This window comes from Elephantulus edwardii, unplaced genomic scaffold, assembly GCF_000299155.1.
Source record: "Elephantulus edwardii isolate Elephantulus edwardi_28Jun2011 unplaced genomic scaffold, EleEdw1.0 scaffold00515, whole genome shotgun sequence".
NCBI lineage: Eukaryota > Metazoa > Chordata > Mammalia > Macroscelidea > Macroscelididae > Elephantulus > Elephantulus edwardii.
In genome coordinates this window covers 291,571-317,615 of record NW_006400265.1, presented here as the reverse complement: position 1 = coordinate 317,615, position 26,045 = coordinate 291,571, and the positions used below count along the sequence as shown (strand labels likewise).

Sequence of the window (26,045 nt, the reverse complement as noted above, 5' to 3'; positions counted from 1 at the left end):
TTCTAAACCCAGCCTGGACTTCCAGCAGTTCTCTACTGATGTGCTGTTCCAGTCATTTTTTTATAATCTTCAGTAGAATCTTGCTTGCATGTGAAATCAATGATACTGTTCTATAGTTTCCACGCTCTTGTTGGGTCATCCTTCTTTGGAATGGGTGGCCTGGTGTTAAGGAGCTGCACTGCCAACCTGAAGGCACGTGGTTTGGATCCACCAGCTACTCTGTGAGAGGCAGATGGACAGTCTCTTTCTGTGTGAAACTCTGAAAACTTGCTGATGCATCAACTATGGGTTGATTCTGACTTAGCTTAGTACTAGCAGTCAGAAAATAAGGAGACACATTGAGTTGGGAAAATCTGCAGTTAAAGACCTCTCCAAATCATTGAGGAGTAATGATGTCCATTTCGGGGCTTAAGGAGCATTTGATTCAGCCCATTGCCTTTCTGATCACTTGCTATGCATCTGAGACCTGGACAGTGAACAAGGATGTCAAAGGAAGAATTTCTGCCTTTGAGCTGTGATCTTGGAGAAGAGCACTGAACATGTTATGGATGGCCAAGAGAACAAACAGATATGTCCTGGAGAGGGTGCAGCCAGAGAGCTCTTTGGAGGCAAGAATGATGAGGCTTCGCTTCACATACTTTGGTCATGTTGCTAGGAGGGGCTATTTCTTGGAGAGGTACATGATTCTGAGAAGGGAGGAGGGTCAGAGAAGGAGCGGAAGACCCTTGAGCCAAGTGGATTGACATGGTGACTGCAGACATGGGCTTTTATGTGTCAATAAGTGTTACGATGCCACAGGGTAGAACAGGGTTCAGACATTTTTATTTTTTAATTTGTTTAAATTTAAATCTATTATTAATTTCAGTAAAAATTTACAGAGGCTTTGGATTTCCATTCATTCACTGTTGCACATTTCTCCCCTCCCAAGCCTCCCCCCCACCCAGAACACTACCCTCTTGGAAAAGTAAAAGAAAAATTCTTTCATTGTTTTACAAACCCTCCCCCAGGTCCACTCCACCATGTAGCCATCGCTCTAGACTCCTGTCATGACAAAAATACCTGATCACATATCTCTTTGAAATAGTTTTCTCCCTCCTCTGTTTCAGTGCAGTATACATTATTGGACCCATCTTACTCAGTATCTCCTCAACCCCAAGGTCAGTCCTCTTTTACATCAGTGGCACTATGCAATGTTTGTCCTTTTGTGACTGGGATACTTCACTCAGCATAATGTTCACCAGAGGCAACCATTTTGAATAATATTGCTTAAGTTCCTTGTTTTTCAATGCAGCATAGTATTCCATTTTGTGAATATACCACAGCTTCTCTATCCATTTGTTTGTTGATGGACACTTAGGTTGTTTCCAGCTCCTTGCTATTGTGAACAAAGCTGCAATAAACATGGGTGTGCATCTATCTGCTTGGATGTCAGTTATGGTCTCTTCAGGGTATATTCCCAGTAGTGGAATTGCTGGGTCAAATGGTATCTCTATTTGCAACTTTTTGAGAAAGTGCCATACCGCTTTCCAAAGGGATTGCACCATTTTACACTCCCACCAACAGGAATAAGGGTTCCAGTTTCTCCACAACCTCGCCAGCATTTGTTGCTTGCTATTTTTTTAAATTTTATTTTAATGAAAGTTTACAGAGAGTTTGAATTTCCATCCATTCATTGTTGCATTTTCTCCCTGCCCACCCCTCTCCACAATTAGCTTTTCTTTTTGAAAAGTAAAAGGAAAAATTCTTTCATCATTATACAATCCCTCCCCCAAATTCCACTCCACTATGCTATCTTCGTTCTGGACTTCTGTCATAATAATAATAGCTCAGATATTTTGTTCATAGGATCACAATGAGTAAGCCGTCCTTGACTCAACAGTACCTAACAAGAATAACAACATTGTTTTGGACAAGTTTGCTGGCAGGGACCTATTCAAAATACTAAAGAGCAATTTATGTCAGTTTGAAGAGTAAAGTATGCCTGATTCTTTTCTGTTACTTGCTGTGAGACTTGGATAATGAATAAGGATGTCAGAAGAATTGATGCCTTTGTGTTGTGGTATTGGAGAAAGAAGAGCACTGACATAGACTAACAAAAGAATGAACAAGTATGTCTTAGAAAAGGTGCAGCTGGAGTACTTCTTGGAGGGAAGAATAGCAAAACTTCTCACATACTTTGGACATGTGCTAGGAGAGTCTATTTCTTGGAAAGTGAGAGCATGCTTGGAAGAATGGAGGGTCAGTGAAAGAGAGCTGGACTGACATGGTGACTACAGCAATGCGTGCACGTGTATCAGAAGTGGTGAGGATGTCACAGGATAGCTCTATTGTTCATAGGGTCGCTATGAGTTGTAGTTGACTTGACGGCTCCTAGCAACAACAACAACTGACCAGAAATACTAAGGAGAAATGAGGTCTAATTAAAGACTAAAATGCTCCTGATTCAAGCCATGGTCTTTCCAATCACTTACTGTGTACCTGAGAGCTGGACAGTGATTAAGGATGACAGAAGAATTTATGCCTTTGAATTGTGGTGTTAGAGAAGAGTGTGTCGTGGTCTTCCAAAAGAACAAAGAGGTACGTCTTGGAGCCAGTGCAGGCAGAGTTCTCACTAGAAGTGAGAATGGTGAAGTGTTGTCTCACAGACTTTGGGTTTGTTGTTAGGAGAGAATATTCCTTGCAAAGGGACAGCATGCTTGGAAGGATGGAAGATCAGCAAAGGAGAAGACCTTCAACAAGATGGATTGACAGAGTCACTGTAACTATGGGCTCAAGTATGTCAGTGATAGTGGGGATGGTACAGGTTAGAACTGGGTTCAGATCTATTGTTCATAAGATATTTATGAGTGGCATTCAACTTGATAGCATCTAACTACAACAAATCAACAGAACTCCACAATATGTTTAAGTTTGGGCTGTTTTAATTCCTTGAAACAAGATGGTGACAGGGATGGAATCCAGAGATATTTTTCCTACAGGGACTTCTAATAGGTTTTGAGGATTTGGTAGAGGCACCAAACAACGGCTTTTGTTTCTGCAATCTGCCATCTCCTCATACTGTGGGAACTCATGAAGTAAGTTCTCTTAGACTTAGAATCTGCTACTGCTCCTTGAGAATTTCATCAAGACTTGATGTGTGTTTCTCTAAGAATGTTTTCTGTCTATTCTTTCCAGAGATAGGTAAAACTATCTTTGTTAAGCTTTTGAAAGATCAAGTAAAGTTAGCAGTTGAACTTGAAAAAAAGCCTTAAAACGAAATCTGAATATATAGGTTTTGTATTTGTCAAGATCTGTGTTACAGCATGTGGTTGTGTCTGTAAACATACATATTTTAAGAGAAATTGCATGTACTGAATCCTGGACTAATAACTTTCTGCCCCTCTCCCTCTTTCCTTGCTACTTCTTTCTCCTACTGTCTACATAGCTTTTGTAAGGATCTTGGGGTTTTGCCTCTCCCAGAAGTGTGGGGGTTTGGTTCTGCGTCTTGTGAGTTTGTTTTCTCTCTCAGCTGGAAGCAGCATCATGAAGTTCTCCTTCTGGGTAGATTGTTGATTATATTTTCCTCTGTTTATTCTGATTATAGACACTGTCTACTCTCTAGCATATTTGTACATGTTTCCAGACCTAAAATTTCTATTAAACTTCTACTCATTGCTGTCAAGTTGGAACTGTTTCCTACCTGACTTTCAAGCAGGTTTTCAGAGGCTGTAAATCACACAGGGAGAGATTGCCTGTCTTTTTCCCATGGAGCAGCTGGTGGATTCGAACTACCTGCCTTTGACAGCGAAACTCCTTACCCACTAGGCCACCAGCACTCCCTCTGTCAAACCTAGTATTTAAAACCAGAAAAAGTGTGTTACAGAGTGGTATCCTTTCACTATACTTATCAGTAAGTATGCTGAGCAAATAATCTGAAAATCTGAACTATACGAAGAATGTGGCATCAGAGTTGGAGGAAGACACATCAACAACCCGAATTATGCAAATGACACAACCCTATTTATGAAAAAAGGACGTGAAGCCCACACTGAAACTTACTGAAGAAGGTCAAAGGTTGTAGCCTTTCGTGTGGATTTCACTGAAACATAAATAAAACAAAAATCCTTTTAACTGGTCCACAGATAAGATGAAAGTTGCCCAAGATTTTATGAGTTCATAATCATTCAACACCCACAGGGGAAAAATGGTCATTGTATTGCATTGAGCAATACTGCAAACCACCTCTTTAAAATATTTATGAGGAAAGATGTCACTTTGAGGACTAAGATATGACCGACTCAAGCCATATTTTCATTCACCTCATAGGAATGGGAAAATGGGACAATGAATAAAGAAGACTAAAGAACTGATGCCTTTGAATTGTAGTATTGGCAAAGAATATTGAACATATAATAGACTAAAGAACAAACAAATGTGTCTCAAGTGCTTCTTACAAAGGTAGTGAGACTGTCTCACATGTTATCCCAAGTGGGTGGGGCAGTCCTTAGAGAAAGATGGTGGGCTTGGAAAAGTGGAAGGTCAACCAAAGAGCATAAAGCCCTCCCTGAGATGAATTCACACAGTCACAACAGTAGAGTCAAGCACTGCCAAGATTGTGAGGATGGTGCAGACTATCATGCGGTTGCCTTCTAGATGGGCCACCTCACGTATGGAAGCTCGACAGACCACCTGACCATGTTCCTAGGCCCCCAGTTCTGCAAAGGAAGGATAATGATGTAAAATCCAGGTACTTTGTATAGGATTAGGACCTATTAAAGATACTTCCGTCAGTAACTGTTGAGAATACTTTATGAGAAGCTTGCGCTGGGCACCTGTACCATTAGAGAGAGTCTGACTTCCAGAAGGTCTCAGTGCAGTGTATCCCTGACCTTGTCCCATGTCTCTGTTGCCTCACCAGTAGTTGGGTTGGCAATTCCCATGAATCATAACAACCACTGCTTCTGTAAAACTAGAAAAGCATAGCATGCCAAGAAACAAAGTGTCCACTTTAATCTTAAATTTAATGTAACGGTAGGCAGCTTGAATTTCTGGCTGGCATTCAAGGTCCTGATGCTTAAAAAAAAAGGAGTTTATAATTACTCAAACAACACATTTGACTCCACCTACTTCTGCTGTTGGGAGCTGTTGCCAGGTTTCACTCATGGTAAACTGCTAGGAGAACAAACAGTTTGTCCTGGAGAGGGTGAAGCCAGAGTGTTCCCTGGAGTCAAGGATTCTGAAGCTTCGTCTGACATATTTGGGGCATGTTGCAAGGAGGGACTGGTCCTTGGAGAGGGACATCATGTTTGGCAGAGTGGAGGGGCGGCGAAGGAGAGGAAGACCTTTGGTGAGATGGATCGATTCTGTGACTGGAGTGGTGGGAATAAGTGCATTTGAGATGGCTAGGTTGGCACAGGATAGAACAGCATTTAGAGCTCTTGTACATAGGGTCGCTATGAGTCGCAAGCGACTCGATGGCACATAACAACAACAACAGACTCATGAGAACAGAAGATGCACTGCTTGCTCCTGCCTGATCGCCACCAGCATATGTCTGCTCTTGGCCACTGGAGTACCCCATAGTCACCACCATGTGTCTGCTCCAGGTCATTGTAGTATCTACTGTCGTAGGATCCATGTTGAGGGCCCTGCCAGAAGCAGGCAGTTTGAATTCACCATGTTCCAAGGGAGAAAGATAGGCAATCACCTCTTGGGTGATTTACAGCCTCTTGCAATTACTAGGGGGCCAGCTATTGGTTGCTTCTAACTCAGTGGCAATGAGTGGGAATATGATTCCAACCCAGAAACCTCACCATCCAGCACTCTATCAGATAGTGTTCTCTGTGTGACTCACAGGAGTTTTATACATAGAGTCATTGTATCAGAAAGAATTGATTAACACTGTAAAAGGAGAACCAATGTTAACAAAGGAAGATGTTCAAATGTCACTGAAGGCACTCGAAAAAAAAAATAAGGCCTCAGGAATCCATGGGATATCAATTGATATGTTTCAGCCAACGGATGCAGCCCTGAACATGCTTACCAGTTTATGCCAAGAAATTTGGAGGTCACTTCTTGGACAATTGACTGGAAGAGATCCATATTTGTTCCCATTCCCAAGAAGGGTGTTCTAAGAGAACATGGAATTTATAGAACGATATCATTAATATCACATGCAAGCAAAATATTGTTGTTGTTGTTGTTATGTGCCGTTGAGTCGCGTGCAACTCATAGCAACCCTATATACAACATCCCTAAACCCTGCTCTATCCTGTGCCAATCACACTTTCTCCAACACATCTACTCCTATTACCCTAGTCACTGAATCAGTCCATCTCAAAGAGGGTCTTCCCCTCCTGCACTGTCCCTCCACCCTCCCATGCATGACATCCCTCTCCAAGGACTGGTCCCTCCTTGCAACATGTCCAAAGTATGTCAGATGAAGCCTCAGAATCCTTGCCTCCAAGGAGCAGCCTGGTTTAACCTTCTCCAGGATGAACCTGTTCGTTTTCTTAGCAGCCCATGGTACATTCAATACTCTTCTCCAACACCACAAGGGCATCAATTCTCCTTCTATCCTCCCTGGTCATTGTCCACCTCTCTGATGCATAGCAAGTGATTGCAAAGTATTATTGAAGAGAATAAAATATTACTAGAGCAATGCATTTACAGACAAAGAACTGCCAGACACATACATGCTGGATTTAGAAGAGGCTGCGACACCAGGGATATCATTGCTGATATCAGATGGATCTTGCTGAAAGCAGAGAATACCAGAAGAATGTATATCTGTGTTTTATTGACTACACAAAGGCATTTGACTGTGTGAATCATAACAACACCTAACAACAGCAACAACAATATAAAAGTAGATGGCCAGGATTTTCTTCCTAGTCCATCATGGTTGTTAGGCTCTGCTGAGACTGTCCCTATGGGCAGTCCTTCTGGTAATCTGAAGTAACTGGTGGCAAACTTCCAGCGTCACAGAATGCACAAGCCCCCGCTGGACCTCAACTAATAGGTGTACATGCTTGCTTTCTCAAACTCAACACATACACCAACAACATGAGTTTTAGAAAACTGTCTTGCCCACCTGTCAGTTTGTTGTGCTGACTTACTTCTTAGTTTCTTTTAAGTTGAAGACATTTCCATGCCAGGGACATTCAGTCTCAAGTTGAATAGGCCTCTGTCAGAGGCTTCCATCTCCTAGAGCTTCCACATGGGAGGATTGCCGCTATCACAAGTGAGGTGGTATACAAGAAGGGCATGGGATCTTGAGCCTGCAATAGCCCAGATGGCCAGAATCCTGGCCCCTGCTTGTGATTGGATGCTGGGGAGGTTCCAAGTGACTTTTGCCCAGACAGGTGCCACCTGACCTACTATCTAGGACAGCTCCCACACCACACTGTCCCAATTTGAACTCTCATCCCATCAGCTTCCTGGGCTTAACTGCAATCTTTTGGTTCAAGGACAGCTCTGTTCAAGCCTCTTTCCCCTTCCTGGTTCCTAACTAGCCCAAGTCAAAGGACAACTTTGTTGATAACAGATGCATGGGTTCCATGTATGGGAAGAAGCCAAGAGCAAGGTAGTCATCTTGGAGGCCTGTTGTGGACCCAGGAGCAATGTTCTGGGCATCTGGCTCCATGAAGACCCTGCTGCCAGGTCTCCAGGGCCCTATGAGTTCTGTTCTGTGGGAGCACTTAGCCCCTAGAGAGAGGAATGAAGCAGACAGAGAAAACCCAGATCACCCCTCTAGGGCTTGAGGACATTGGCAGTAGCCTCCTAGTCAGCTTTCTTGTTTGTTTGATGGTTCAGGTCCAGTCTATGGCCACTAAGGTAATTGTACTCCCCCTGCAGACAGATCAGGAAACAATGAAAATCTTGTGTCTATCTTTATGCTTCTTAATGCTGTATCCTCTTTATATTTCTTCATATTACATCCATCTTCACATTACACACACTTTTATATACATCTTTATGCCATGTCCATATTTATATTACATGCTAAGAGAACAAACAAGTTCATCCTGGAGAAGGTTAAACCAGGCTGTCCCTTGGAGGCAAGGATTCTGAAGCTTCATCTGACATATTTTGGACATGTTGCAAGAAGGGACCAGTCCTTGGAGAAGGATGTCATGCTTGGAAGGGCAGAGGGACAGTGCAGAAGAGGAAGACCCTCAATGAGATGGATTGATTCCGTGATTGGGGTAATGAAAGTAGATGTGTCAGAGACAAGAAGATTGTCATAGGATAGAACAGGATTTAGGGCTGTTGTACATAGGGTTGCTATGAGTTGTAGGCGACTCGATGGCACATAACAACAACAACAACAACAACAACAACAAAATCTTTATACTATGTCCACTTTTATACTGTGTCAACCTTTATCCTGTGTCTATCTCAGCACTTTCTGATGGTCTCAGCCTTGTTCTTCCTGGTCCTTTATTGATACTTTCTTCGCATTCCACCCAGGGGAAACCCTATGGCAGAAGTCTTTAGACTCTGCTTCCCATTCCCAAGACTGGGCCACAGTGGATGCTTGGAGCTAATCCATACATGTTTTTGTCCAGCACATTTCCTAAAGAAGCCGAAGAGAAGTCATCACCAGAACCAAAGCTTGCCTGCATCAAGACCCAAGGTCAATGGTTTTTCCATTTAGGACCAGATAACATGGGGTTTGAGCCTTGTGGTTCCAAGAGACAAAAATGATGTTCTGTAAGCATTAGTAACAAGAGAGAAAACAAATTTTCACAAAGTTGATATTGACACATTAAAAGATAATCATTATTGAGTATAACTTTTGTAATATAAATCTAGTAAAAACAATGGGATTATCTTTGTTAGGAGGTTAGGATTTCATAACATTGGAGTCCAAAGTTGGTGTTTGCTATGATTACAACATGGTGTGTTTTATCTGTTATCATTCATTTGTTGTAATTCTTGTTATGTTCTGTCAAGTTGACTATGCCTCATAGTGAACTGATGAATAATAGCTCTGAAACTTTCCTATCCTGAGCCAGCTTCACAGTCACTGATGCACCTGACTCCACTGCCACAGTTACTGTGTTATCTATCTCATCCATTGTTTTCCTCCACTTTGCTGTCCCTCCACCCTTCCAAACGTGATGTCCTTTCCCAAGAACTTGTCCCTCTTGGCAACATACCCAAAGTATGTGAGATAGGGCTTAAAAATACTTTCCTTCAAGGAATAAACTGGTTTCACTCTCTCCTGGACAGATCTGTTGGTTGTAAAGTGCAACAACTACTCTGGAAAGAAGCTTGACATTCCCTCAAAAAGCTGGACAAAGAAATGCCATAAATTCAGTTTCACTGCCAGGAATATACCCATAGGAAAATTGAACTGAGGCAGAGAAATTTTTATATCAATGTTCATAGCAGTTTTATTCACAGTAGCAAGAAAATGGAAAAAGCTAAGATGTTCATAAATGAATGAATTGAGAAATTATAGTGCAGTCACACGAAGGAATACTGTGCAGCACTTAGGAGCAAAGATTTTGAAAAAGACTATATAAAATAGAAAGGCTAGAAAGTATTATACTGAGTGAACTAATTCAGTCTGACAAGGACAAATATTACATAAGACTACTGTAAAAAGTGAAGGATTACTAATAAGATGTGTATAAAAGCCCAAAGGGGAAAGGGGAGGAAGGAGAAGGGCTGGGGTAAGGAGGGAGGGAAATCAAGAGGTTGCAGAGTTTGGTGGGCAAAGGGAGGGGGTGAAAGAAGTAGGAAAGATTCAGTGGAGACATGAAGACAGTGTAATAGTGGGCATAGATCAAAGGTGATTCATTGTATTGAACACAATGTATGGAAATGAGCATATAAAATGCAATATGAATGACTGTGTGAAACATAATGTATACACATTAAATACAATGGATGTGAAGTTTGTGTGTGAACCAATATAAAGGAAAAATAAATTTTAAAAAAAGATTATGATAAAGCTGTGATTGAAGCCACTGAGCTGCCATCTGTCGTGTGCCATTGGGATACTTAGCTTATTTCTGACAAAAGTTTGCAGAACTGATCATGCTTGAGCCTGTAATAGAGACTTAAGTTAACCCCAGACACTAAAGGCTCAATTGAACAAAACAGATTTTTTGAAAAGAGCCTGCTGGTGCAAAACATATGTACCTTGAACACTGATGTCTTCGCACGCTTTGTAAAATTGTCATTGGTCCATTTTCTGTCTGTAATTCACTTTAGCAGATTCCACTTCAGTTGAATAAATTAGTATTTTCTCAACTCCTTCAAATCAGTCTTGCCTGCAGTTGTCCTACACAGCCTATTTAGAATTTTTCAGTCTTTTTTATTTTTTTTTAGTCTTTTTTATTTTTTAAGAAGCTAAAACTATGCCTGTAATAAATGAGGTATAGGTGAGCAAAGCCATGACATTTTCTACTCCTTCATATGCATGCAGCAGCTGTCCTATAAAAAAGAAAGACAAGACAGAAGAATTGATGCCTTCAAACTGTCGTGTTGACTAACTGTATTTGATAGGCTGTGGACTTCCAGAAGAAGGGGGAAATCCAGTTTAGAAGAAACTCAACCCCAATGCTCCTTAGAAATGTGGATGGGGAGACTTCAACTCTGCTTACTTTGGACACAGCTTCAGGAAAGAGCAATTGTTAGAAAAGAGCATCATGTTTGGTGAAGTCAAGGGTCAGTGGAGATGAGAACCCCTCCCGACGTGGACTGGCACAGCCGCCACATCACACATATTCATGGTCTTGAAAGTAGCGTGGGTCTAGGAGGGAGATACTTCATTCTCCATAGAAGAGGCTGCCCTGAGTTGGAGTTGACTCCATAGCATGCAATGACTGTGCCTCTGAACTTGAAATTGACTCCTGGAATAAATAACAGCCCTGAGCAGCATCCATAAACGCTATGGACTCATCAAGGACCAAGGATGGCCACTCAAGCACTGACCTTGCTTTTCAGTTGACTCTGGTGCTGCCCACCTCGAGCAGCTGCTCTTGCCCTAGGGCTAACCCATTTATTTAGACAGGTTTCTTGTCTCTGGACAAATTGCTTCACCCGCTGCAACTCAGTAGGTCACCACTGGCAAACAATTTCCTTCTTGCACTAACAAATGGGCTAACTGGTGAGTGATTGATTTGTTTTGTGATGAGATGCTGTTTTAATTTTTCTCATCTTTCTGCCACTGTTTTCCTGTGAGTGGGAAGGACTGCAATGAGGGCTTAGTCTGGTGAGATTAACCTATTTTAGATAGATACATAGATGATAGATAGATACATACATAGATAGATGATAGATATACAGAATAGATGATAGATAGATAGATAGAGATATAGATAGATAGATAGATAGATAGATAGATAGATAGATAGATAGATATATATAGATAGAGGATAGATAGATCTTGATGTCTATGATCTCTATCTCTATCTATCTATCTTTTTAGCATGACAACATTGAGTGGCATACTAAAGAATGCTTTCTCATCCAATCCAGTAATAGGACATCTCACTGTACCTCAAAAACATGATATTTGAAATTCAATTTATAAAAAAAATTGGTGACAATAAACAGCCATATGCCATTTTAATAATTTCTATGTGTAGGTGGAGAAGCTCAATATCAGCTGTGAAAACTGGGCCAGGTGCTTATTGTGGGACAGATCACCAACTACTCATATGCAAGTTCAAGCTGAAGCTAAGGAAAATAAAATCAAATTCAAGGGAACCAAAATATGACCTTGAGTCTATCTCACCTGAATTTCAGAACCATCTCAGGAACAGGTTTGAGGCCTTGAACATCAATGAGCCAAGACCAGATAAGTTGTGGGAGGATATCAAGAGTATCATCCAGGAGGAGTGCAAAAGGTCATTACAAAGATAGAGGAAGAGGAAAAGGTAAAAATGAATTTCAGAAGACTCTAAATATTACACTGGAGTGCCTAGAAGCCAAAGCGGAGGGAAGAATTCAAGATATTAAAGAGCTGAGTAGAAGATTTCAAAAGGCAGCACGGGATGACAAAGTAAAATATTACAATGAAATGTGCAAGGAGCTGGAGTCAGAAAATCAAAAGGACCAAACTGGCTCAGCATTTCTTAAGCTCAAGGAACTGAAGAACAAATTCAAACTTCAAGTTGCTATAATTAAGGATGCTTTAAGCAGAATATTAAATTATCCAGGAAGTATTTTAAAAAGATGAAAAGAGTACACAGAGTCACTGTACCAAAAAGAATTGGCAAACACAGAAGAATTTCATGAAACAACATACGAGCAAGAGCCTATGGTGATGAAGGAAGAGGTTCAAGCTGCTTTGAAGGAATTGGCAAAAAATAAGGCCCCAATTGACATATTTCAACTGACAGATGCTGCCCTAGATGTGCTCACGGAGTTGTGCCAGTAAATCTGGAGGACAACCACTTGGCCAACTGACTGGAAGAGATGTATTTTTATTCCCATTCTAAAAGAAAGGTGACCCAAATGAGTGTCTAAATTATCAAACATTATCATTGATATCACATGCAAGCAAGATTCTGCTGAAAATTATCCAAAATGACTGAAACATCTTATCATCAGAGAACTGCCAGAAGTCCAGGCTGGGTTTAGAAGGGGTCATGGTACTAGAGATAGTGTAGCTAATGTTAGATGGATCTTAGCTGAAAGCAGGGAGTACCAGAGGAATGTCTATCTGTGTTTCATTGACTATGCAAAGGCATTTGACTGTGTGGATCACAACAAGTTATGGCTGACTCTGAGAAGAATGGGAATACAGAACATTTGATTGTGCTAATGCAAAACCTATACTTGGACCAGGAGGCAGTCGCCAGAACAGAGTAAGGAAACACTGCATGGCTCAAAATTGGGAAGGGATGTATGTGTCCTATCTCCATACCTAGTCAACCTGTATGCAGAACAGATTAACCAGGAGGCTGGGATGTATGAGGAGAAGTGTGGCATCAGGATTTGAGGAAGATTCATCAACAATCTGTGTTATGCAGATGATACAACCCTGCTTACTGAAACTGAGGAGGACCTGAGGTGCTTGCTGAAGAAGGTCAAGGACTGCAGCCTCCAATATGGATTGAGGCTCAATATCAAGAAGACAAAGATTCTCACCACTGGGCCACTTGGCAGCATCAGGATGGATGATGAAGAGATTGAGATTGTTAACTGCCTTAGTTTGCTTGGCTCCACAGTTAATACTCTTGGCACCAGCAGCCAGGAAATTAAAAGATGTATTGCGATGGCAAAAATCTTCTGTTAGGGACCTCTCCAAAGTACTGAAGAACATTGGTATCACTCTGGAGACTAAAGTGTGCCTGACATAGGCCATGGTCTTTTCAATCACTTGCTATGCATAAAAAAAACTGGACAATGACTAGAGAGGTTAGAAGGAGAATTGATGCCTTTGAACTGTGATGTTGGAGAAGACTATTGAATGTTTATCATAGACTGCTAAGAAAATGAACAGGTTGGTCCTGGAGAGGGTTAAACCAGGCTGCTCCTTAGAGACAAGGATTATGAGGCTTCGTCTGATATACTTTAGACATGTTCCAAGAAGGGACCAGTCCTTGGAGAAGGGTGTCATGCTTGGAAGGGTGGAGGGACAGCGCCGGAGAAGACCCTCAAGATGGATTGATTCAGTGACTGTGGTAATGGGGGTAGGTGTGTCAGAGACAGTGAGATTGGCACAGGATAGAGCAGGGTTTAGGGCTCTTGTATATAGGGTCGCTATGAGTCTCAGACGACTAGACAGCACATAACAACAACAATGTGCATCATGAATACATAGTATCAATAACATAATTGCATCCAAGTTGTGCAAAACATTCTCATCATTCTCCTCTGAACTGTTGTGCTACCATTGACTCTTGTTATGTGCTGGTGAGTTGACTACAACTCATAGCAATCCTATGAACAATAGATCTGAACCCTGCCCTCCTCTGAGCAAATCTCACTGTCTCTGATACACCTACCCGCTTTGCCAGTCACTGTGTCAATCCATTTCATCCAGGTCATCCAGGCCTTCCTTTCCTGTGCTGTCCCTCTAACCTGTCAAGTATGATGTCCTTCTCCAAGGACTGGTCCCTCCTGGCCACATGCCCAAAGTATGTGAGATGGAATTTTATATATGATTGACTTAGGCTTATAGTTTTGTAAGCTTCTCATCTAACCTTTTGAATTTCTGCTGGCAATTTAGTGTCTCATAGATAATTCTTTTAAAGAGCACATTGCAGAGAAGGTCAGTCTGCTTTTCTTATGACATGATGGATAAGCCAAACCCCAGTGCTGGTGAGCCAATCCTGAGGTATAGTGACGCTGTGGGACAGAGCGGAACTTCTCATATGGTTTCCAAGGCGGTAATCTTTGCCTGATCGACAGTAATCTTTACCTTAATCTGAATTCACTACTGTGTCTTTCTCCCTTGGTGCAATTGTTGCATTTGCATCACTGATCTTTCAGCTAGCCATCATTTTTAAGCACTGTGCCATCAACCCAAGATCTACAAGAGACTCCAAAACCAGTTAAGTTGAAACGGTATCACTGAGATCTGTGGGGCTCCGTCCAAGCAGCAGCACGGTGGGTTGAGGGCAGCTACTGATTCTCAGCTCCAGCTGCTTAGCTCCGTGGCGACAGCAGGAAGTGGCCACAAAGTGAAGATGAACGGCTAGGGCTGTGTTCCAGTAAGCCTGTGGTCGGGAACATTGGGAGTTACATCTCAGAGTTTCCTCTGGGAGGAAATGACCCGTAAGTGCTTAACTGCTTTGTGACTAGAGTCAGCTTTTCTAGTGTTTCCCTTCAATTATTTAAAAATACAAGAGCCATTCTCATCTCACAGACTTCACAATGACAGGTGGCAGGCAGGTTTTAGCCCACCTGGTACAACTTTCTGATGCCAAAGCTAGGCCTATGGTAGGTACATTCACAGAACAAGAGTGGCGGGGGTAGAAGGTGAGATGAAACGAGGGAGAGGTTTGAGTCTCACTCTTGTAAGGTACCAGTCATGGACACATGGTTTGGAATTTAGCTCCGAATCCAACACAGTTTCCTCAAGTTTGCACAGCACAAGTTGCATGTCCTGGAAGGAAGGTCCACTGTAGACCCATGAATCTCAGTACTGTGGCTTTCACATCCCATTCATCTATAGTTAATAAACTGGTGGCACCCAGCCCAGAGTCTTCTCAGACCATTATCTTTTCTTTATTCTCTATTAGTTGAATTCAAAATAGCTCAAACACATAACTGACCCACCATTGAGTTTCCTAAGCTATAAATGGTTTGGGAGACTATCTTTCTTCTGAAGAGCTTCAGGTGGATCCAAACCAGGAGAGGGGCATAGCCTTTGCAGAGCGGCTCCCTAAGAACCTAGACCAGCAGAATTATTATTTGAGGTTTCCAATTTTTTTCCCTATCCCTCTATGACCCCTGTATTCCTTTCTCTCTATTCTGAATTGAATATGAGTCCAGTCCATATACAACATCCCCAGTCAGGTCTGGGGTCAGCTGGTGACTGTGTTTTTCACAGATACTTTTTAAACCAAGTTCAGGCTTTGGTAATGTCTCTTGACACTTTCATTTCCTGCTCTTCCCCACATCCCTGTGTTTCTCCAAATACCTGTGTTCTAATATTTTATTGTTCTATCTCATAGCTTGTATACTGTAAAATTCCATGGCACTTGCCATCCCCACGGAAATATTCTCTCAGTGTTCTTGTCTCCAACTTTGCTGTGGTGAGAAAGTCGCTAAACTGCTTTATAAGTGATGTTGCTTTCAAAAATAGAATGAAAACCTCTGTCTTCTAACATTGGTTTTGTTTACTGGTATCTAACTGATGACCTTCCATGGAGACGAGGAGCAAGGTCAGAGCACAAGTCAAAAGGTTTTTAAGGGAAGTAGCATATGACCAAGAACTGATGATCTTGAAAGAAGTCCAAGCTGCACTGAGGACATTAATGAAAAACAAGGTGCCAGGTATTGACAGCCTACCCACTGAGATGTATATATATATTTGTATAATGGAAGTAAAACTGGATGTAAGTGCTTACTCATCTATGACAAGAAATTTGGAAGACAGCCATCTGGCCAACCAACTGGAGAAGATCCATTTCCAACAGAATGCAGAAATTATGGAGGTTTTTTAATAACATGTTCTTGTTAGGTGCTGTTAAGTAGATTATGAGTCATATTGACCCTATGAACAAGAGATCTGAACTCTGTCCTGTCCTATGCCATCCTCACAGTCTCTGACTCACTCAAGACCACTGCTGCAGGGACTGTGTCAACTCACCTGGTTAAGGGTCTTCCTTTTCTTCACCCTCCTTCTAGCTTCCCAAGCATGATGTCCCTCTTCAAGGAATAACCTCTCCTAACAGCATGTCCAAAATATGCAAAATGAAACTTCATTATCTTTGCCTCCAAGGAACACTCTGGCTATTCTTTCTCCAAGATACATCTGTTCTTTTGAAAGTCTATGGTATATTCAGTACTCTTCTCCAAAACCACAATTCAAAGCCATCAATTCCTCTCCTGTCACATCCTTGTTCATTGTCTAGCTCTCAGATGTAAAAAGAACAAGCAAATGACAAGACCATAGCTTGGATCAGAAGACCACAGCTTTAGTCATTAAGCTGATATGGTTGCTCTTTAGTCCTCTGGAGAAGTCCTTGACAGAGTTTGCCAGTGCAACTTGTCTTTGGATTTCCTGGCTGCTTGTGCTAAGGGTGTTGACTGTGTATATCTGAGCAAGATGAAATCATTCACGACCTCAACATTTTCTGTTATGATACTGCCTATTGACCCAGCGGTGAGGATTTTTGCTTTCTTGATGTAACCCATATTGAAAGCTACAGTTCTTGGTCTTGTGCAGCAAAGTCCCATCATATATAGAGGGGCTACTCCTGGGCAAGAGTTTTCATGCTAGGAAGGGAAGAGGTCAGTGATAGAGAGGAAGACCCTCCACAAGATGAACAGACACTGTGATTGCGGCAATGGGCTTAAGTGTGTCAAGATGAGGAGGATGGCACCAGATTGGACAGGTTTCATATCTACTGATCACACCAGAATGGGTTCATGTTTCCTCGGTGCAGTCAGTGTGGCTCCACCTCCCCCAGACCCCATACACAGTGGAATTACAGGCTACCTGGGCCCCACCCCATCTTTGCAGTTGTTGCTCTGCTCAAGTCGGTTGCTGCAGCTGCTCTGTGCAACGTCTCCCCACCTAGGAGGCTCCTCTTCCAGCCCCACATCAGACACTGTTCTCTTGTGGTCTATGAGGCACTGGCTGATTTTCTGAGTAGCCTGTTTGAACGTCCTTCCTAGTCTGTCATAGTCAGTATGCTCCGCTGAAACCAGTCCACCATGGGTGAGCTTGCTGGCACTTGCAATGCTAGTATGTGGCTTCCAGCATCTCAACAACACGTAGGCCACTGAGGGTGGCAAGCTGACGGGGGGCGGGGAGCGGATGGTTTTAGGACGGTGGAAAATGAGCATCTGCAAACCTCTGGCTGGTCCAGCTGTAAGGGATCTTTTTCACTCTCTATGGAACTGGACTCAGTCTGTAGACCACCGAAGTGTGGCTAATTCTTTATCCGAAATGTCTCCTTTTAACGCAGAGACATTCTGTCTAGTCATTTCTGGGACAGTTTCTGTACAAGAACAGGTAAGATATGACAGTCTGCTACATTCAAATAGAGTGGTAGAAAGGGATTGCTTTTTAAAAAATTATTATTCATTTTAATGAAAGTTTACAGAGACTTTGGATTTCCATTCATTCACTGTTGCACTTTTCTCCATGCTCACCTCTCCCCTGCCTCCCCATGTTTGCTCTTCTCTTTGAAAACTAAAAGAAAAAATGTTTCATTGTTGTACAATCCCTCCCCCCACCCCCAAGTCCGCTCCACTATGCTGCCTTCATTTGGACTCCTGTCATGACAGTAATACCTAATCATATATCCCTTTTAAACAGTTCTCTCCCTCATCTGTTTCAATGCAATATACATTATTTGTTCCATCTTTCTCAGTCTCCCTCAACCCTGATGACAATCCTGTTTTACAACAGTGACACTATGCAGTATCTGTCCTTTTGTGACTGAGATATTTCACTCAGCATAATGTCCTCCAGGGTCACCCATTTTGTATAATAATTCATGAGTTCCTTGTTTTTCAGTGCGGCATAGTATTGTGTGAATATACCAGAGCTTCTCTATTCAGTCATTTGTTGTTGCACACTTAGGTTGTTTCCAGCTCTGTGCTATTGTGAACAAAGCAGCACTGAAAATGGGTGTGCATATATCTGCTTGGGTGGCAGTTCTGGTTTCTTTGGGGTGTATTCCCGGTAGTGGAATTGCTGGGTCAGATGGTATTTCTATTTCCATCTTTTTGAGAAAGTGCCATGCTGCCTTCCACAGTGGCTGCACCAGGGACTGCTTTTCAAGAGCCCTTTCTGTTCCTTGTTTCCTTCAGCACGTTGATCTTCCCGTTTCTGATCCGAGGTGGAAAGCCGACGCCACTCCCAACCTTTGTGCTGGCAGTCCTGTTCTGCATCTTCAACGGCTACCTGCAAGGCAGATTCCTGAGCAGATACGCGGACTATCCTGCCGACTGGCTCACAGACCCCCGCTTTGTGACCGGTGAGTGGCCTCATGGATGCTGTCACGTTGCTGTCGTTGGTGGAGGAGCCTCAGCAGAGCAGTGCTGACAGTATTGGGTGGCTCACCTGGCATTGAACTCCACCAGTTTCTCTGGACAGAGGGGCCCAACAAAGGGTCCCCATGAGTTGGTACAGATATGACTGAAGTGTATTTGGGTGGTCTTTGGTCTGCCCTTCAGGATCCATGGATTAATGGGTCGATGATTCGAATCCACCTGTGGAGGTGTTCTGCTTCTGGACAGATTTACAGCTTTGGAAACGCTGAAGGGCAGGTCTGTGTGTCACAGGTCACGGGGAGTCAGAACTTGGGTGACAGCAGCATTGTCGGTATGTGCCCTCCAGTGGGTTTTCAGAGGCAGCAAATCCTGTGAAGGAAATTGCACATCTGCCTCCCATGGAGCAGCTGGTGGATTTGAGCTGCATGTCTTCGGGTTGGCAGCACAACACCTGAGCTTTGCTGTCACTTAGAAATCACCGCCCATTCACAGATGGCCTTTCCCCATTGTCATATTGAAAAGTTCTGAGATTGGTCCATCGTATCAGCCCCACCTGCCGCTCTCACCTGAAGCTACAGAGGATCACCTGATAGACCACTTTGTTTTTCCTCAAAGTATTTGGGTTTTTTAATTTTTAAAAAATCATAAAATCCTGACACATGACTTATACCTTGCTGGTGACAAAACATGTTCAAAGTTTTCTGCTGTATTTCTGTTCTGTGGATTTTAACTCCATCCCAAGTGCAGGGTCTCCTCCACACCTAAGAATGGTTACAACAGGTGACCTTGCCCTCACTTGCCAGGTGAGTCTGTCTGATAAATTTAGGGTCTTCTGGCTCCAAAACACTATGCTTTCAGGAAATGCTAAGCACCGGCCCAAGTAGCCCCTGGAGGGCTGGCTTTGGGGTAGCAGCATTGTCTCCTATGGTCCAAAGGATCAGGAACCAGCTTTCCCAAAGTCCTGGTACAGCAGGCCTGGGCCTCCCACATGCCTCACCGGTCTGCAGCTCACACTGCCCTAAGTGTGACTTCTCAGATAAGAGGCAAAGGGTAGGACAGTTGGACAAGCTGCCCAAAGAACAGAGCAGGTAGACAGAGGAGGAGAGCTGGGTGCTCTGACCTGCTGCATCCTCAGAAGTAGGCAACAAAGAATGAAACAAAAGCGACAAGACTGTGAGTGTTTTAGGCTGTCACAGGACTCAATTCTTTGATGAGGGTTTTTTTGGGTTTTTTTTGTTGTTGTTGTTTAATTAACAAGAGCAAATGCTTTTGGTCTGTGGATTTGAATACCATTTATAGTCGTAGCCTTGTAGGTAACAGACCTGGTCCCCAGAGACACTTTTAGACCTGGAATACAAATTGAATACAGCATCCTTTTGTATAAAGACACTCCAATGTCCTACAGCTGAAAAATGAAACAAAAATTTCATTAAATATAGGATCAAATAGGGAAACAAATTGGGTCACATTTTCGGTTTGACTCTGTCTTGGCTGTTTTATAGCTACTGTTAGGAGATAAAGTCCCTCAGTGTACAGAAAGGATTGGGACCAGGACCTTTCTTGGATAAAAAATAATCCTCAGATGCTAAAGTACCTTATGATGAAAGGCATGTATAAGCTGTACACATCCTTCCAGAAGCTTTAAATTCTTTCTACCTTACTCATAATACCTAGTACAATGAAAATATTGTGTAAATAGTATGTCATATCTCCTACTTAGCTAGCCCACATCAGGTGGCTCTGAACACATCATTGCAGGTTTGGGGTTGTTTCCCACCCCCCACTTCAATATTTTCAATCTGTGACCAGTTAGATCTGCAAATGGAGAACCTAATGATAGACAGAGCCAACTGCATACATAGACAATGGATTATACTGACTATATGAAAAATCTTTGTCTCACATATTCTGGGTATCTTCCTAGGAGAGGTTGTTCCTTGAAGAAAGGCATCATGCTTAGAAAGTTACAGGGATGGCAAAAGAGAGGAAGACCCTTAACTAGGGGGACTGGCATAGTGACTGCAGCAATGGGATCAAATGTGTCAGAGATGATGGGGGTGGCACAGGATCTGTCAGAGTTCAGACCTGTTCATAGAGTCACTATGAGTCATACTTGACCTAGCAACAACAAAAACATACTGCGTAAAGGGGCGCTCTGGTAGCCTAGTGAGTAAGGAACTGTGCTTGCTGCTAACCCAAATACAGGCAAATCAAATCCACTAGCTTCTCTGCAGGAGAAAGGTGTGTAGTCACCTTCCATGTGATTTATAGCCTCTGAAAAGCCCCTGGATTTTCTGCTGGAAGGTCAGATAGAGAACTCTGGTGGCTTAGTGTTAAAGCGTTCTGCTGCCAAACCAAAGTTTGAACCCACTAACAGCTCCACAGGTGAAAGATGGGCAATTTTCTCCTATAAAATTCACTGCCTTTCAAAAAAAAATAAATAAAAAAAAATTCACTGCCTCTCAAAACTGGCTGGAGGGTCAACTCTCACTTGTTTTGGACTTGATGGTACATGACCACAACAGTAAGCTGGGTATGGAGTTAAGCTGACAACCTGGAGGAAGTTTATTCAAATCTAGCAGCTACTCCATGGGAGAAAGATGGGCAATCTCCTCCCATGCTGTTTATTATTGTTGTTGTTGTTATGTGCCATCAAGTTGACTACAGCTCATAGTGAATCTATGAACAATAGCTCTGAGCCCTGCCCTACCCTGAGCCAGTCTCACTGACTCAACACACCTAACCTCATTACCACAGTCACTGCATTAATTCATCTCACTCAGTGTTGTCCTCTCCTGCACTGATCTTCCACCCTTCCAAGCATGACGTCCTTCTCCAAGGACTGGTCCTTCTCCAAGGACTTAGCAACATGGCCAAAGTATGTAAGACAGAGTTTCAAAGTCCTTACCTAACTGCAGATTTTCTCAGTGAAATATGACTCCTTATTTCCTGACTGCTGGTATCTAGGGTGTTAATTGTGGATCCAGGTAAGATGAAGCTGTTGACAGTTTCAATCTCTACTCCACTATCAGTCCAGTGGTAAGAATCTTTGTTTTCTTGACATTGAGGCTGTATGCTTTGATCTCCTGCAACAAGTGCTTCAAGTCCTCCTTACTTTAAGCAAGCAAGGTTGTGTCATCTGCATAAAGCAGGTTATTGATTAGTTTCCCTCCAATTCTGATGCACATCCTGTTCATAGAGTCCAGTTTCTCAAATAATTTGCTCAGTATACAGATTTAATAGATATGGAGAAAGAATACAACCATGACACACTCCCTTCTTAATTTTAAACCATACAGTGTTCTTCTGCTCTATTCACACAGTAGCCTCCTGGTCCAGGTATAGGTTCTCAATGAGCACAATTAAGTGCTCTGGGATTTCCATTCTTCTGAGTGTCAGCCACAACTTATGATCTACACAATCAAATGGCTTTCCATAGTCAACAAATCACAAATAGATATTCTTCTGATGTTCTCTACTTTCAGCCAGGATCCATCTTCCATCAGCAATGGTATCCCTGGTGCCATGGCTTCTTCTAAATACAGCTTTAACTTCTGTAAGTTCCCTATCTATGTACTCTTATAGCCGTTTTGAATGATCTTCAGGAATATTTTGCATGCATATGATATTAATGATATTATTTGACAGTTTTCACATTCTATTGGGTTACCTTCCTTGGGAATGGGAACAAATATGGACCTCTTCCAGTTCATTGGTCAGACAGCTGTCCTCCAAATTTCCTGGGCAAATTGGTAAGTGCATCCAGTGTTGTGTCTGTTAATTGAAGCAAGTCAATTGGTTTCTTTTGATTCCTGGGGCCTTATTTTTTGCCAGTGCCTTCAATGCAGCTTCTACCTCCTCCTTTATTACCATTGGTCCATGTTCATGTGGTATTTCCTGAAATTTTTCAGTATCAATTCTTTTTGATACAGTGATTTTTTTTCTTTTTTAATTAATTAATTAATTAATTTTTTTTTTACAAATTGAAGGTTATGTTTACTACCTAGCACCATAATCCAGTCTTGGGCTCTCCCACCAGTTGGATCAAGGGTGGGGAGAGAGCATGTGGGGAGGTGGCAGAGTTCTTCATCAGAAGCCCCTTTTTTGCTCTAAGGCAACTCAGGATCCAGCAAAGAGGAACCTCACTGCGGCTGCAATGACCACACACCGCCAGTTCAAGGGTGAGGAGGCTCTCCAGGCAGGCTGATCCATGGGGGCCCAGGGGGGCCTACAGCAGGGAGCCCTCATGAGCTAGGTGGCTTCTTCTTGGCATCCAAGTCCTTCTTGATGTCCTCAAGATTTTTGGCCAGGTTTGGTATCTTGCAGTTCCGAGCCAGGTACATTCCAACGATGTTTCCAAAAGTAAATGCAAGTAGGAACTGGAGCATGGTGTCGGAGGGGAGGGTGAGGAAACAACAAGAGCCACCACAGCTGCCAGGCCGGTCCCAGCCTCAATACAGTGATACAGCAGTCCATGGTATATTCAGACATGGCAATACGAAGAACCAAGCAACAAATGAAACTCTAACATAAAGTTTTGCAAAGCAGTAAAAATGAGTAATCTACACAATTGTATGTAGAGATTTCTAAAGTTCCTGAAAATATAATTCAGCATTTCTCTAATTAGACAAGTTGGAATAGATTTTCTGATCAATGTAAGCAAGAAAGAGAGGAAGGATAAGAGAGTAAACATGGGTCCCTGACGCCCACCTTGTCATCTGGGGCCATACACCGGCATTCAGAAAAGATACCCAAAACTCTGCAGGTTTATGGACCAAGCAAGTGATTTCTAAAACCAAAGGTAGAATGTGACTTTGAATGACCTGAGGAGGGTGAACCCTCCTCATTTGAATAGGGTGATTAGAGGAAGAAATCTTGAAACTCTTGTTATAGACTAGAGACTTTTAATCCCCTGAATCTGTCAAATAAATATTTAGTGTCATTGGAATAATTGATGGACAAGTAATAATCTTGCCCACAATGTGCTTTACACTGACATTTAATTTATTTTCACTATTAAATACTATCACTTAAAAAATACAAAAGAATTCAATGAACCTCTTACTAATTTAAATGGAGTCATTTCTTTTTGGAAAAAAAACTTCTACTAGTTTATTTTAAAAATTCTAATACCTTGTTTTCAAGAACAAATTCTTAAAACCATGCTTTGGCGTTTTGCCTTTTCTGGTTGGAATCATTCAGTGTGATGCTAGGTAGTCACTTGTGAGTGGTGAAAAGCACTTGAGATGAGGAGGGGTGAGGACAAAATCTAGTTAGAGAGCTAAGGGGCCTCTAGAGAGAACTGACAGATGATGGACAGGTGAACTGATATGATCAGTAAACAATCTGAGCTGGCCAGAAGAGGAACTGCTCTAGGCTTATTGCTGGAAACCCTGGGTATGCAGTAAGCCATTCTAGAAACACTTGCAAATTAATGTTGGGGAGAGGCTCCAAGGTAAACTCCAAGACCTGAGAAGAATGTACTTACCCTCAGGGGGGCTCTGACTCATGGCAACCTTGTGTACAACAGAACAAAATGTTGCCTGATTCTGTACCATCTTCATCATCATTGGTATGTTAAAGCCCATTGTGGCTACTGTGCATCTCACTGAGAGCCCCGTTATTTTTACTTACCTCTACTCTACCAGCTAAGGTGGCCTCCAGCATTTTGTCCCACCTGATGGCATGTCTAAAGTCAGACAGAGTTTTGCCATTTTCACATTTAAGGAACATTGTGGCTGGACTTCCTCCAAGGATGATTTGCTCTAAGTGAAACAAATGATAGAAATATTTTTAAAAAAAATATATAATGATTTGCTGATTTTCTGAAAGCCCATGATCTATTCAGTGCTCTTGTAGTTGTCATGCTTTGTCATCTAGTTGACACTGCCTCATGGAGACCTTCTGGGTCTCAAAACAACACGGTGCCTGGTCCTGGCTGATCTTCAAGACCACTGGTCTGGTTGAGGTCATTGCTGTAGCTGTTGCTTCAGACCTACTTCAGGGGGAAACTGCCTTGACTGCAACAATTTGTTTTGAGCAAGTCAGACCATGGTGACAGTGCTGGTTAAGACAAGATTGAGATCTACTGATCTAGAGTCACTGTGAGTTGTAGTCAACTTGATATTACTTAACAACAATAATAACTATGTTACCAAACTTTGATGTCTTTGTCTAGCAAATGGTCTTTTCTGATGACACATCCAAAGGAAATAAGCTGATGGCTTGTCATCCTTGCTTCTAAAGAACATTTTGGATACTTGCTGAGATTGACTCGTTAATCTAGATACAGCTCTTTTGAGAGAGTAATTGCTGATTTTCTCCTCTCCTCTGTGAGTGGTGGTGGCACAAAACCCCAAATCAAATCCACTGTCATTGAAGTTGACTCACAGCAGCCCAGCAGGACAGCATGAAACTGTCACCAGAGGATTTCCAAAAGTGTAACTGTTTTTTTAAAAAAATAGAAAATCTTTTATTTTCATTTATTTTTCATTATTGCACATTTTCTTCCCTCCTCCTTACCCCACCGCCGCCTTCCTGCAATGCACCACTTGTTCCAAATTCTTGTCTTACATATAATGCCTAATCATATATTCCTTTTGGACAGTTCTTCCCCTCATCTGGTCTAATGCAGTGTTAATTATCTATCCATTCTTATGCTAAGTGAAATATCTCAGTCACAAAGGGAAAATACTTCATAACACTGCTGATATAAATAGGACAGGCATGAGGGGGTTTGGAAGAGAATGGGCAAAAATGTAACTCATTAGGGAAACAACTCTCACTACTTTCTACCATAGAGTGTTGGATTTGAACCACTAACTCTCAGTTATCTATCAAACATTTAAATACTACCACCAGGGTTCTTGAATAGTTGTTGTTGTTGTTGTTAGATGCCACCAAGTCCAGTACAAATCACAACGACCCAATGAGCAACAGATCCAAAACCTGTCATATCCTGTGTCATCCTCTCAATCTCTGACACACTCGAGCCCATTGATGTAGTCACTGTGTCAATCCACATCATCAAGGGTTTCCCCCTCTTTTGCCTTCCTTCCATGTTTCCAAGCAGGAGATCCCACTCCAAGTGAAGATTAAGTGAATTCAAACCCAGAGGAAACCCGTTGTCTGTTCTGACTTACATAGGAAAAAGTAGAACTTCTGCATAGTGTTTCCAGGAATTAATCTTGATTGAAACAGACTGTTGTTGTTACATGCCATCGAGTCGCTTGCGACTCATAGGGACACTATGTACAAGAACTCAATACGCTCTTCTATCCTGTGCCAACCTAGCCATCTCAAACGCACTTATTCCCACCTCTCTAGTCACAGAATCGATCCATCTCACCAAAGGTCTTCCTCTCCTTCGCCGCCCCTCCACTCTGCCAAACATGATGTCCCTCTCCAAGGACCAGTCCCTCCTT

The 26,045-nt window shown here is 42.3% G+C and overlaps 2 protein-coding genes across 2 annotated transcripts in view; one reads left to right on the top strand and one right to left on the bottom strand.

Annotated features, from left to right (window-relative positions):
- SRD5A1 (steroid-5-alpha-reductase, alpha polypeptide 1 (3-oxo-5 alpha-steroid delta 4-dehydrogenase alpha 1)) overlaps positions 1 to 26,045 on the top strand; it is a 130,178-nt gene that overhangs the window by 47,642 nt on the left and 56,491 nt on the right. The window contains exon 2 of the mRNA XM_006903130.1: positions 18,439 to 18,605. Within this exon, the coding sequence (XP_006903192.1) occupies positions 18,439 to 18,605 (167 nt within the window). The remainder of the gene's footprint in view (positions 1 to 18,438; positions 18,606 to 26,045) is intronic.
- On the bottom strand, positions 22,866 to 23,009 carry LOC102859978 (uncharacterized protein C7orf73-like). The gene has a single exon (XM_006903129.1). It carries the CDS (start codon positions 23,007 to 23,009, stop codon positions 22,866 to 22,868), a length of 144 nt encoding a protein of 47 aa, XP_006903191.1.